Below are 14,565 nucleotides of genomic sequence, written 5' to 3'. Positions count from 1 at the left end.
CTAGGTAAAATTTCATATAGAAATTTAAACACATGCTCTAGGAGGGAAAGCAATGCCTTATCTTCATATTCTATACCACACCTAGCACTGTCTCCACCATTATTAGGAATTAAATAAATGGTTGTAAAATTATATCAAAAACAAAGCTCAGGAAAAACAATTATATTAATTTTCACAAGAAAATTATACTAAATCAAGCACTGACTTCTGATGTTAGGGGATCAAAAAAAGTCCCCATAGTCATAAGAAATTAAACCAACAATCGCAGTCGAATTTTCCATTAAAGTGATGCTAAATTGTTCTCGCTCCTTGAAAAAAATATAATGTCTAAGATTTAACAGTCAACATCAGTTGATATGCATTTAATTTAAAATGTTAAGTGCCCATTTCCATAATGCCACAAGTGAACAACAATCAAGGTGACAGAAGGAATCTTTGTATAGGTAGAGACATCCAAATAAAATTTTACTCCTCAACAGTGTATGGCTTAGTAGAACAACTATGTGACCAAGTAGGAGAGGCTGAAAGAACGAACGTGGCCTCCATCTGAAAGTATCAAGAATGAAAGGGTTCCCTGAACTTTACTCTGACACTGGAAGTTGGAAGACAAGGGTCCCAGATGCTCACAAGGGCCCAGCACACAGAATACCCAATGTGTTACAGCACAACTAGGCATCATGCAAATATAATCAGAGCTCTATGTAGCTAGGGATGTCAACAATCTATTAATAATTTGTTGGTTTATAAACTTGTTTTTATATTCATTCTCCATGTTTCCATTAATGATAAGTCTAGATAACCGAGGCAGGTAAGGGTTAGGTAAAGAAAACCCTCACTAGTTCTATCTTTATTTTGTATGACACAATCAAAGCTGTAAGGGAATTTAATTAAGCTGGCTCACCAAGATAATCTTTTCTTTGAAGGTAAATTCTTCAGTTGTGTAATAGGGTCATGGCATCACAGGGTGATTTTGAGGAGCCTGCAATGATTCATCCAAAGCTCAGTCTTAAAAGTTCTAAGACCTCTTCGAAACTGTAGTTCTATAGTTTAGCTCAAATGCCTGTAAGCATGGTCACACCCTGAGACTTGTTCTTCCTCCGATGGGTTCTATATTAAAGATCTCAAACCTCTAAAATTCCCCTCACGGGCTACAATCTCCTAGTCTTCCGTTTCTCCATTTCCCCCACTTCTCCCCTTCTGCTTTCACTGGGACCTCCAGCCTTTGACATTTCCCTAATCCTTGGTCCATTGACATTAAGTGGATTCCATGGGCAGCCATTTCAAACTGGCTGTCACTAAGAACAAGAATAATATCTAATGTTTAAGTAAAAAAAAAAAAAAGTAGCACCTCACAATTCAGAAAGGGCTCTCTCAGGCCTTCTCTTACTTGATTTCACTCCTAAAAGATCTTATTATCATCCCTCGTAAACAAAGAGCAAAGGGGCTCTGAGCTTGCTGACAAAAGATGGTAATAAATTATTTATGCTTTTGTCCTTATGTCTGCCTCAGTGGCTTAAAATGTCAAGAGAGCGGCCAATGACGGAGAAGGACCTGTGACCCTGCACCCATCCTTCCCACTAGTGTCAAAGAAAACCCACTGGTGTGTGCAAGGCCTCAGCACATGGACGTAGCCTCCGAAGCATCAGATTCCAACCAAGTAAGTGACTCTATCCTGAGAAGAAATGCAAACTAGACAAAGCAGGCAATAACGTGCACTGACAGTGAGGCAGTCAGAAAAACAACACTTACGGTAAACCAGAGTTCTACTTGTAGCTGGCTCAGAACATGAAAAAAACGAAGTTAAAAATAAGTCAGAAGAAGCTAACCGTGACTAAAATAAGGTATACATCTTTTTGCTTCCAACGATCTTGAAAAAGTAACACGATGCACTACTTTAACTCTTCCGTTAATTAACTCTAAGTTTTTGCAGCCAGCGCTGTTCCCTCCTCCTGCACTCACAGCATCTGTGTGTGAATATTTAGTTCTCATCCACGACCTGCTTCCTAACCCTCAGAATAAACGCATCTCCTCAAAAACCAGAAAAGGATTCCACTCACCAGAAGGGGGATAAGGGCTTATGTTTTACATAAACCGGTATCATCACGTTCTAACCGACTGCTGCCACCCCCTGTGTTAAAAGGAAGCAGCACCTTCACATCCATGAACAGAAGTAACTGTGTGTAACAGGCATCATTCTTACTGGTCAACCGTGGCAAAGTTTTCTACACACACCAGAAAAGGAAAGCTTGATTCTGTTACCTCTAAGTGACTTCGCCTCTCAGCAATCACCCGTTCATCCTTGTTCCCAAATAGCTTCTTTGGTGGGAATTCGAGGGCAGCAAGCTGAAACACATATTTTAAAAGACCTGCATTAATATTGCATCTACGGTCTTTGGGTTATTACTCATCTATTATTTAGATTCTCTCTTGTAGGGTAAGAAGAGGATGAGACTGGATGTTTTAAAGATGGTGGATCTTGCTTTGCTACCAAACACTGGCTGACCGTGAACAGATTCCACAGTTGGTCAAATGTGAAGGCAGGATGATGTGAACTCTAGGCAAGGACAGATCTGATTCTAAATATTCTGTCTCAGACAACACAACAGACTCTGTGTCAGATGGTGCTTCCCAATTTATATTTTCTGCAACACAAGTTCATTCTTCTTTCAGTACCCTTCATATACTGGAATTCAGTGATTTTTGTGTTGAGAGGAGAATTTGAAAATACAACCTACATATTACCTGCACATTGTGTAAAATAGTTCTCAGACCACTGCTGAGGTTCTTCATTCCATACTGCCTTTTTTCAGGTACTACTGCAAACGAAGACTGCCCATGCGAAAGAGGATTTATCTTTGAATTGTTTTACCATGTTTCCTAGAAAGTGAAGGTTCATAATTTGTTTCAGCCAGGTCTTGGAACGCCAGAGTCATTTTCCTTATGCTTCTCTTCTTGAAAGTATAAAAATCATAATAATAAGATCTGCTTTCATACAGACTCCCAGGCAAGAAAGAGCTCCAATCTCGTGAAAACCTAACAGCCAGTGTTGCTCTGGTTGAATGAGTGCTAAGCAGCAATAATTGCTGATGCCGACAGAATTCACTGCTTCCCTCCTTCCTCACTCTGTCGGGTTCAGACAAATTGAGAACCCAATGAAGTATTATTAAGAAAAAATGAACATTTCTCACACTATAGGTCACAATATGCCACATAATTCTTTTTCATATATACATATATTTATATATGCAGATCACTCAGTTTAAGTTTACACTGTTGCACTAAGAGTCAAAAACTAAAAATTAGTACCTGTTCATAATGGTACTTTAAAAACTTAGTATTAAAGTATAATACACATACAGAATAAAATGCATATATCACAAATGAAAGATCTGATGAATTTTCAAAATATGAATACATGTGTGAACTGCCACCAAGATCAAGAAAGAGAACCTTGCCAGCACTCCAGGAGCACCCCCGAGTGCTCCTTCTGGTCACTGATCCTCCAACAAAAGTGATCACTAGACAGCCTTTTAACAGCATAGCTTTTCCTGGGTTTGAACATCATGTAAATGGCAACATACAATAGCAACTTTTTGTGTCTACCTTCTTGTGCTCAGCATCATGTTTGCGAGATCCATCTGGGTTATCACGTGTAGCAACAGTTCACTTATTCTCATTGCTCTACAGTATTCCATTGTGTGGACATTCCACAATTTATTTACCCATTCCTGTTACTGGGCTTTTGGTTAATTTCCAGTTTTGGCTATTAAGAATTCTCTGCTATCAACAGCTCTTCTATAGGCTTTCTGATGAATATACATTCACATTTCTGTTGGCCATACTCTTAGAAACAGAAATGCTGGGTCATACGGTATGCATGTATTCACCTTTAGTCAAAACTATTGAACAGTTTTCCAAACGAGTTTCACTAACTGAACACTCCCACCAGCAGTGTTTGAGAGGTCCAGTTACTCAAGATCTTTACCAACACTTGCTATCATGGTCTTTTTCATTTTAGCAACTGTGGTGGATATGTAATGGTTTCCTATGTGGAAACTTGAATTTCTCTAATACCTAATGGGAGCCCTGGTGGCGCAGTGGTTAACAGACTGGCTGTTAATCAAAAGATCAGCAGTTTGAATCCACAGCTACTCCTTGGAAACCCTATGGGACAGTTCTACTCTGTCCTATAGGGTCTCTAGATGGTGTTGGGCACTTTTTCACGTGTTCACTTACCATTTGAATAGTCACTTTTTGTGAAGTGTCTGACTTTTTTGCCCATTTTTATTAGGTGTTTGCTGACTTTTCTTATTTAGAGAAATTTATTAATATATGCATTTTACATATTTTCTGTTACTTTGTAGGTTGTCTTTTCATTCTCTTGAAGTGTCTTGATGACTGTGTAGTCCTTTTTCAAAGGTAACTGAAGTCAGGGCAGATGTTTGTTCCTTGTGCACTCCAGTGCTTTTTCTATCGAAGCAGAGAAACCTTGGGGGGTGGGTAGGGTGAGGAGAGGCACCAAGGGATGGATTTTCTTTTGCTTCTTTCCTCGGCAATGTGCCAATTCTGTTACTGACATTCAACCTAAAACCCACTTCAAGGTAAAGTGGTAGCGCATGGGCACTGGAGTACGAGAGGGCTGGTTTCATCCTGTGCTTGACCACCAACTAGCTAGCTACTTGCGTTTCTCTGAGCCTGAGTATTCTTCCCTGAAAAAATGTAGGTGATGATACGTAACTGGTGAAGAATTACTGAAGTAGTGGTGGTAGCTATTATTACTAGTTGTTAGAGATCTTGTAATTACCAAGATAGTAGCACGCCTACATTCCCTTGTGTCCTCTTCCCACGCACTGGACTGATTACTTGGCTTCATGGAGGAAAGGGATTTCTAGAATCGTGGCCTCACTGGCATAAACACACTCCCTCTATGTTGCAGCTTAGTGAAGACAGGTACACCAGAGACTATCTTCTGGGCTTTACCCAGCCTAGATTTCATTTCATACAAATGTGTCTCCTCTCAATGCAGTGATGTTGAAAACTTGGCAAGCATGCTTTCGCAGTTGGCTGTTTTGTTGTTTTCTTATGTGGCTGATAAAGTGATACAGTTTTTGCCAGGGGAATTTTATAGTCACACTCGCATGCTAAATCAGAAATGGTACACTAAAGAGATTTCAGGCAGCTGAATCAGGCAGGGAACAAACATTCAATTTTCTTAGAGTCAGGTGTAGTCCTCCCTTCCCAGACTGAGGCTAATGTTTTATGCTAATAATATCCAGCCTGTGAAACAACTGCATCTAAATTACGTACAATACTGCTGTTCAGATTTTAGGGAGAAAAACCAAAACCCGTTGCTGTCGAGTCTGTCTAAGGCATAGCAACCATACAGGACAGAGTAGAACTACACCATAGCATTTCCAAGGAGCAGCTGGTCGATTCAAACTGCTGACCTTTTGGTTAGGAGCTGAGCTCTTAACCACTGCACCACCAGGATTCCTTAGGGGGAAAAGGACAACCTTAAATGACTTTCAGGCATAGAATCATAAGACTATGATACTTGACTGCCTAACTTCAAAGATAAAAAAATGTACGTCCAAAGTTAAGTGACTTAGAAAAGTTCAAAGGCATGGGGTAACAGAGTCAAGGTGAGGAAATCAAGACTGGCTCTACTTTTTTCATGACAAGGATGTAAAAGGAAGTCTGTAGCGTATGGAGAGTGGCTTCCAAGGAGGCACACGTACTGCTAGTGAAAGCCCTTGTGAAGCCTTTGGGGGTCCAGGATTCAAGATTAAAGACAGTAACTCCTCCTTGCATATATTAAACCAGAAATATGAATGCATGGTTGCCAGGCAGAGCAGATCAACAGTTTGAGGAAGAGCTGTCGATTGAACCCCACGGAGGATCTGTTCCGCAGCAATGGAACAGGAAAACAAAGTGGTCAGCAACAGCAGTGGGAAATGACAGGAAAGGGAAATGGGTCTGAAGGTGGGCTCCTCAGAGGTCCATTCTAGGACATGTAAAATTAGCTCCTCATCATCTTGTTGGTGTTAGCTCCCATTGAGTCAAACCCCTGACTCATGGTGACCCCAAGAACTAATGGAATTGAGCCACTGTGATTCACAGGGTTTTCACTGGCAGATTTTTCAGAAGTAGATCACCAGACCTTTCTTCCTTGACTGTCTTAGTCTGGAAGCTCCCATGAAACCTTTTCAGCATCATAGCACCACACGGTCCTCCACAGACAGACGGATGGTAGCTGGTCTTCAGGTACAATGGCCAGAAACTGAACCTAGGTCACCCACATGGAAGGCCAGAATTCTACCACTGAACCAGTGGCCACTCCCCCATCACCTTCTTGTGTGCTGTTGAGTTCATTCCTACGCATAGCGACCCTACATGACAGAGCAGAACAGCCCCATAGGGTTTCCTAGGCTGAAATCTTTATGGGAAGAGACTGCCAGGGAGCCTATCGAGCTGTTGGTAAGTTCAAATCACTGATCACTGTGCCACCAGGGCTACTCATCACCTTACTGTTCTCTAAATAGAAAAATAAGAATAATGCTGCTAATCTTTAGACATAGTCAAAAATAAGTGGGGGGGGGGGCGTTGAAAAGAATCAGAAACAGAAGTTTCAATGTGATTCATGATAGAAATGCAAGCTACTAGGTCCATGTCTGTTATGGACTGAACTGTGTCCCCCAAAAATGTATGCTGGAATCCTAACCCTTACACAGATGGATACAAAGCTATTTGGAAACAGGACTTCATTAACATAACAAAGAAAATCCTATCGGTGTAGAGTATATCTTAAGTCAATGATTTTGGAGATAACAAAGGAGCCTATCAGGCACAGAAGCAAGTAGGACAAATGGAGAAAGATAGATGCCACATGGAGATTGCCAAAGAACACCAGGAGAATGTCAGAGAAACTGTGACAAGCGTCTTCCCTCATGGTGGACAGAGAGAGCCTTCCCCTAGAAGCAGAGCCATAAATTCAGACTTTTAGCCTCCTAAACTGTGAAAAAACAAATTTCTACTTGTTATGGCATTTCTGCTCTAGCAAACCAAACCAAACCAAACCCGTTGCCTTTGAGTCGATGCCAACTCATAGCGAACCTAAAGGACAGAGCAGAACTGCCCCACAGAGTTCCCAGGGAGCAGCTGGTACATTTGAACTGCCGACCTTTGGGTTAGCAGCTGAGCTCTTAACCACTGCACCACCAGGGTTCCTCTGTTATAGCAGCACTAAGAGACTAAAACAATGTCCTATTGGTGGGACTGAGAATTCTGTGGTCACATGAACAAACCCAAGTAGAAAGCCAAGGCCATGAAACAAATTATTTTAAAATATACTGCCACCATTAAAATAAACGCTTACATCAGAAACAACTTTCCAACTGAAGCATAAGTGAATCTCTTTCCCCTGATGGGATGGAAACTGCCTCTATTTCTGCCCTTTAGAGAATCTTAACAATGCTGTTCAGACCTTGCTATCTATAAGCTCTTAAATTGAATGAGATGAAGTTGCCAATTTTGTAAATTAAAAACTGTTGAGTATTAACAATTCCACCAGGTCCAACCCTGAATACACAACTTCAGTATTTTTAAGTGCCTGCTCTAGCAAAGGTGGATTTCCGTCAGCTACTTTACCTGCTACGTGTAAATATTCTCATCTGATGGACTGTTGACTGGCTATATCTAAACCAATCCATTTTGAAAGAATATTTTTCTTAAAGCACTCAAAAATAAAAACTAAAACTAGCTTCTACGGAAAAAATTTATAGCATCAAAATAGCCAAGGAGGTGGGGTGGTGGGGCAGGGGGAACAGGAAGCCATTCATTTGGGGAATAATAGTCGCTGATATAGAACATACCACAGTCAAACTCCTAAAATCACCCTGTTTCCAGAAAGATTAAATATATATATATATATATATATATATATATCATTTACTTTACTTAATGGGCTTCCTCAGCTCAATAAAAGAGTCCCTTAAAAATGGACAAAGAGAGGGTCCTAACACTGACCCACAGTGCAAACGGAATGAGGCCAACAGGTGGGACAGGAATTGCTGCTTCATTCTTAAAGCAGTCCTTCGAAACGCTAGAAATCAAGATAGAGAAGAGGCCTGAACTTTTTCTCGCCGTGAGTACAAAGTTATCGTCTCATTTATTTTAAAACAGAGTAGTAAAAGTAGAACTCTATAGGTTGCATTTCTGAATTACAAATTATTTAAACTGCCTATTATATATATATACACACACATATATATATAAAGGAATCCCTGGTGGTGTAGTGGTTAAGTGCTACTACGGCTGCTAACCAAGAGGTGCTCAAAAAAAAAAAAAACTTTTCCATTTTGATTGAACTGCTGCTACTATATGAAAAGTAATATTTTTGACACATTATTTAAGAATACGAGAGTGGTTTAGGAAAGTATGATTCTGATTTGTTCTCCCATGTGTCACACATAATCAAGATCTTTTTGTTTTTATTTCTCCTATTAAGCAGAAAATTTAAAATAAGTAGTAATATCTGGACATTTTCATTTCCTCTCAAGTATTTTATATTTACCAATTTTCATTTTTGTTGCCTCATTTTTCTAATCTAGCAGATAGTGTAGATTTGATATTCATGAGAAATATGTCAGGAAAAATGAGTGACATCTGTTGGTGGAAAGACCTCCTTAATTTCCTTTGTAACCTTTGAGAAAGGAAATACAGTATCCCAATAGCAGCAACAAAAGTAGAATAACACAAGAAGATTAAAATACAGACTAACATATAGTATGCCTCAACTTCAACTTGAACTTGGATGTGAGCAAGAGATGGTCTATTCCACAGTCAGCTACTGGCCTTGTTCTGATGGATGATACTGAGCCTCTCCATCATCTCTTTCCACAGATGTAGTTGATTTTATTCTGTGTATTCCATCCGGCGAGGTCCACATATATAGTCACCATTTATGTTGTTGAAAAAAGGTATTTGCAATGAATAAGTCACTGGTCTTGCAAAATTCTATTGTGCAATCTCCTAAGTCTTTTCTATCACCAAGTCCATATTTCCTAACTACTGATTCTTCTTCGTTTCCAACTTTCACATTCCAGTCACTAGTAATTATCAAGGTATCTTGATTGAATATTTGATAAATTTCAAACTACAGAAGTTGGTAAAAATCTTCAATTTCTTCATCTTTGGCATTAGTGATTAGTGTGTAAATTTGAATAATACTCACATTAACTGGTCTTCTTTGTGAGTGTATGGCTAATACCCTATTACTGACACCGTTGTATTTCAATCAATTGCTCATATTTGAGTCAAAGCAGAAGCTGAGAAAATTAAAACAAGTCCATGAGAGTCAAATTATGACACTGAGTATATCCCACATGAGTTTAGAGATCATTTCTAGAATAGATTTGACACACTGAACACTAATGACTTAAGACCAGATGAGCTGTGGGATGACATCAAGGACAACATATATAAAGAAAGCAAAAGACCATTGAAAAGACAGAAAAAAAAAGAACAGGAGAAGGGCGAGGCCAAGATGGCAGACTAGCCAAACGTTTCCAGCGATCCCTCTTACAACAAAGACCCTAAAATACAAGTGAAATGATTATATTTATGAAAAGCTAGGAGCCCTGAACATCAAAGGCAAAGTTAGAAAACGGACTGAGCAGCAGGGAGAGTGAGAGATGGTTCAGAAACAGAGTGGAGTTACCAGACCTGAATCACCAGGACCCCTCAGACACCATTCCCAGGGGCAGCTGCAGTGGGCTGGTGGTAGCGTTTGGCTGCAGCTTCCTCAGGGAGAAGCACCCAGTCACGCAGCTTACTCATACCTCTGGAACCAGTGAAAAACGGCACTCTTGACAAAAGCTAAGTACTTGTGTGTTTTATTGCACTCCCCGACCTCAAGTCAGCTTCAGTGGCCATTGATTTCCCTGGGCCTGAAATAGGCTCTGTTGATTTCCCTGAGCCATTCTCCTGGCCATGGGGAAGGAATAAATTCACAAGTAGGAGAAAAGATCATTTGCCAGCTCCACTAACCTGGGGAGCATAGGAGAGAAGCGGCTCCTGTCCAGGCATAAACAGTCCATGGGCTTTGAATAACTTTCGCCCCAGCATGAACCTGTGTGGGCCTATTTCAGGAGAATAGGCCCTTGTTGGCAGACTGCAACTGATTCAACTATGCGGTGGAGAGATGAGTGTTTGATATTTGACACCGCTTTGCCTATTAAACACGGTCCTCACCTATTGACATCATGGGCATAACGACTGGTGTATCCACTAGGTCACCCAGCCACCCGTGATAGGGGTCCAAGGATATCTGGTACCTCCCAGTCCTGACAACCAAAAGCATTGGGTGCCCATGGTCCCTCTACAGAGCCCACCCACCTATATGCTCTAGGGAAGAGAGACGTACTTTCCTCACAGACACTTGGGGGACAGGTCTCAGCCCCCTGCCTTGTTCAGGGCATGGCCCCCTGCTGCAACCAGATACCGATACCTACACCAATCACCCCCGCCCCTCTAAGACTGTAGGACAGAGCCTGTACCACATACTTGATGACCAGTTACCTGGAAACTCAAGCTGAATTCGTACAAGTGAATGTACTCCTAGACTGATATACCTGATAATAGCTCCAGCCATCTGGAGACAGGACGTCAGAGCTTCAAAGGCGAAAATAATCAAAATAGCTCACTCATGCAACCCATTTGGGCATATCAAAACAAAACAAAGCAAGAAGCTATGATACAGTAAACAAACATGAAATAAGCTAATACAATAACTTATAGCTCAGGGACAACAGTCAATATTAAGTCATATAAAGAAACAGACCATGATCGCCTCAACCAGTCCTCAAAACAAAGAATCAAGGGATCTTTTAGATGAAAGTGCCTACCTGGAATTACCGGATGCAGAATAAAAGAGATTAATACACATAACACTTCAAGACATCAGAAAGAAAATCAGGCAATATGCAGAACAAGCCAAGGAACACACAGGTGAAGGATTTAAAAAGGTTATTAAGGAACATAATGAGAAATTTAATAAGCTGGAGAAATCCATAGAGATACAGCAATCAGAAATTCAGAAGATTAACAATAAAATTGCAGAAGTAGACAACTCAACAGAAAACCAGAGGAGCAGAATTGAACAAGTGGAAGGCAGAATTGGTGAGATTGAAGATAAAGCACTTGGCACCAATATACCTGAAGAAAAATCACAAAAAAGAATTAAAAAAAAAAAATGAAGAAACCTTAAGAGTCATGTGGGACTCTACCAAGAGAAATAACCTACAAGTGACTGGAGTACCAGAACAGGGAGGGATAACAGAAAATACAGACAGAACTGTTGAAGATTTGCTGGCAGAAAACTTCCCTGATATCGTGAAAGATGAGAAGGTATCTATGCAAGATGCTCACTGAACTCCACATAAGGTAGATCTTAAAAGAAAGTCACCAAGAAATATTATAATCAAACTTGCCAAGACCAAAAATAAAGAGAGAACCTTAAGAGCAGCAAGGGAAAAACAAAAAGTCACCTGCAAAGGAGAGTCAGTAAGAATAAGCTCGGACTACTTCGCAGAAACCATGCAGGCAGGAAGGCAATAGGATGACTTATATAAAGCACTGATGGAAAAAAATTGCCAGCCAAGAATCATATATCCAGCAAAACTGTCTCTCAAATATGAAGGTGAAATTAGGACATTTCCAGATAAACAGAAGTTTAGGGAATTCATAAAAACCAAAACAAAACTACAACAAATAGTAAAGGCAGTTCTTTGGTTAGAAAATCAATAATATCAGATATCAACTCAAGGCTAGAATATTGGACAGAGCAATCAAATGTCAATCCAGACAGGGAAATCAAAAAAATACATCAAGATTAAAAAAACACTCAGAACAGGGAACCAGTGGCGTTATTATGTAAAAGAAGACAACGTTAAAACAATAAACAGGGACAAAGAAATGTTCTCACAGGTCTTTCATATGGAGAGTAAGCCAAGGTGATAAAATGAAATAAAAGTTAGGTTTACACTTAGAAAAATAGGGGTAAATATTAAGGAGATTATGCTACTCATCAAAATAAAATACAAGAAAAAAAGAGATTTCAGCAGAAACAAAATCAATAACAAATGAGGAAAAGACAATACATAAACTACTCAGCACAAAAAATTAAGTGAGAAAAAGAATCAACAACAACACACAAAAAGACATCAAAATGATAGCACTAAACTCATAAAAAAAAAAAATACCTATCCATAATTACGCTGAACATAAACAGACTAAATGCACCAATAAAAAGACAGAGGGGGCAGAATGGATAAAAAACATGATCCATCTATATGCTTCCTAAAAGAGACACACCTCAGAATTAGAGACACAAACAAACTAAAACTCAAAGGATGGAAAAAAATGTATCAAGGAAACAACAGTCAAAAAAGAGCAGGAGTGGCAATATTAATTTCTGACAAAACAGACTTTAAAGTTAAATCTACCACAAAAAATAAGGGAGGACACTATACAATGATTAAAGGGACAATATACCAGGAGGATATAACCATATTAAATATTTATGTACCCAATGACAGGGCTGGAAGACACAGAACAAACTCTAACAGCATTGAAAAGTGAGACAGACAGCTCCACAATTATAGTAGGAGATTTTAACACACTTGTGGGAAGGACAGGGATTCCAGAAAGAAGCCCAATAAAGACATGGAAGATCTAAATGCCATGATCAACCAACTTGACCTCACAGACATAGAGAGAACACTCTGTCCAATAGCAGCCAAGTATACTTTCTTTTTTAGTGCACATGGAACATTGTCTAGAATAGACCACATACAAGGTCATAAAGCAAGCTTTGGCAGAATCCAAAACATGAAAATATTACAAAGCAACTTCTCTGACCATAAGGCCATAAAAGGAGAAATTAATAACAGAAAGAACAGGAAAAAGAAATTGAACACTTGGAAACTGAACAATACCCTGCTCAAAAATGACTGGGTTATAGAAGACATTAAGGATGGAATAAAGAAATTCATAGAATCCAATGAGAATGAAAACACTTCCTATCAGAACGTTTGGGAAACAGAGAAAACAGTGCTCAGAGGTCAATTTATATCAATAAATGCACACATACAAAAAGAAGAGAGGGCTGAAATCAAAGAATTATTCCTACGTCTTGAACAAACAGAAAGAGAGCAACAAAAGAAACCCTCAGGCACCAGAGGAAAGCAAATACTAAAAATTAGAGCAGAATTACATGAAATAGAAAACAGAAAAACAATTAAAAGAGTTAACAAGACCAAAAAGCTGTTTCTTTGAAGACATTAACAAAATTGATAAACCACTGGTCAAACTGACAAAAGAAAAACAGCAGAGGAAGCAAATAACCCAGATAAGAAATAAGATGGGCGATATCACAACAGACCCAACTGACATTAAAAGAATCATATCAGATTACTATGGAAAATTTTAGGTTTTTTTTTTTTTTTTTTAACAAATTGGAAAACCTAGAAGAAAAGGATGAATTCCTAGAAACAAACTACCTAACTAAACTAACACAAACAGAGGTAGAACAACTAAATAGACCCATAACAAAAGAAGAGATTGATAAGGTAATCAAAAAACTCGCAGCAACAACAACAACAACAAAAGCCCTGACGTGGATGGCTTCACTGCAGAGTTCTACCAAACTTTCAGAGAAGAGTTAACACCACTACTACTAAAGGTATTTCAGAGCGTTGAAAAGGACGGAATACTTCCAAACTCATTCTATGAAGCCAGCATATTAAAGACTCCACACACACACACACACACACAAAACCTATATCCCTCATGAACTTAGATGCAAAACTCCTCAACAAAATTCTAGCCAATAGAATTCAACAATATATCAAAAAAATAATTCACCATGACTAAGTGGGATTCATACCAGGTATGCAGGGATGGTTCAACATTAGAAAAACAATTAATGTAATCCATCATATAAATAAAAGACAGGAACCACATGATTTTATCAATTGATGCCGAAAAGGCATTTGACAAAATTCAACACCCATTCATGATAAAAACTCTCAGCAAAATAGCAATAGAAGGAAAATTCCTCAACATAATAAAGGGCGTTCATACAAAGGCAACAGCCAACATCATCCTAAGTGGAGAGAGTCTGAAAGCATTCCCCTTGAGATCTGGAATCAGGCAAGGATGCCCTTTATCACCACTCTTATTTAACATTGTGCTGGAGGTCCTAGCCAGAGCAATTAGGCTAGATAAAGAAATAAAAGGGCATCCAAATTGGTAAGGAAGAAGTAAACGTATCTCTCACTGCAGATGACATGATCTTATACACAGAAAGCCCTAATGAATCCTCAAGAAAACTACTGAAACTAATAGAAGAGGTCAGAAGAGTATCAGGATAGAAGATAAGCATGCAAAAATCAGTTCGATTCCTCTACACCAACAAAAAGAACATCCAGGAGGAAATCACCAAATCAATGCCATTTACAGTAGCCCCGAAGAAGATAAAATACTTAGGAATAAATCTCACCAGAG

General features: G+C 39.2%; 1 protein-coding gene across 3 annotated transcripts in view; it reads right to left on the bottom strand.

The window, feature by feature from the left end:
* The window catches only part of LOC100656214 (kinesin-like protein KIF16B), a 373,573-nt gene that overhangs the window by 52,058 nt on the left and 306,950 nt on the right, over window positions 1–14,565 (bottom strand). For all 3 annotated transcript variants that reach the window (XM_064275760.1, XM_064275759.1, XM_064275761.1), the window contains one exon: window positions 2,260–2,343. In XM_064275760.1, coding sequence (XP_064131830.1) covers window positions 2,260–2,343 — 84 coding nt within the window. The remainder of the gene's footprint in view (window positions 1–2,259; window positions 2,344–14,565) is intronic.

This window comes from Loxodonta africana, chromosome 24, assembly GCF_030014295.1.
Source record: "Loxodonta africana isolate mLoxAfr1 chromosome 24, mLoxAfr1.hap2, whole genome shotgun sequence".
Classification (NCBI taxonomy): Eukaryota; Metazoa; Chordata; class Mammalia; order Proboscidea; family Elephantidae; genus Loxodonta; species Loxodonta africana.
Note: the sequence above shows the minus strand (reverse complement) of the source record. Positions and strands in the feature narration are given on the sequence as shown.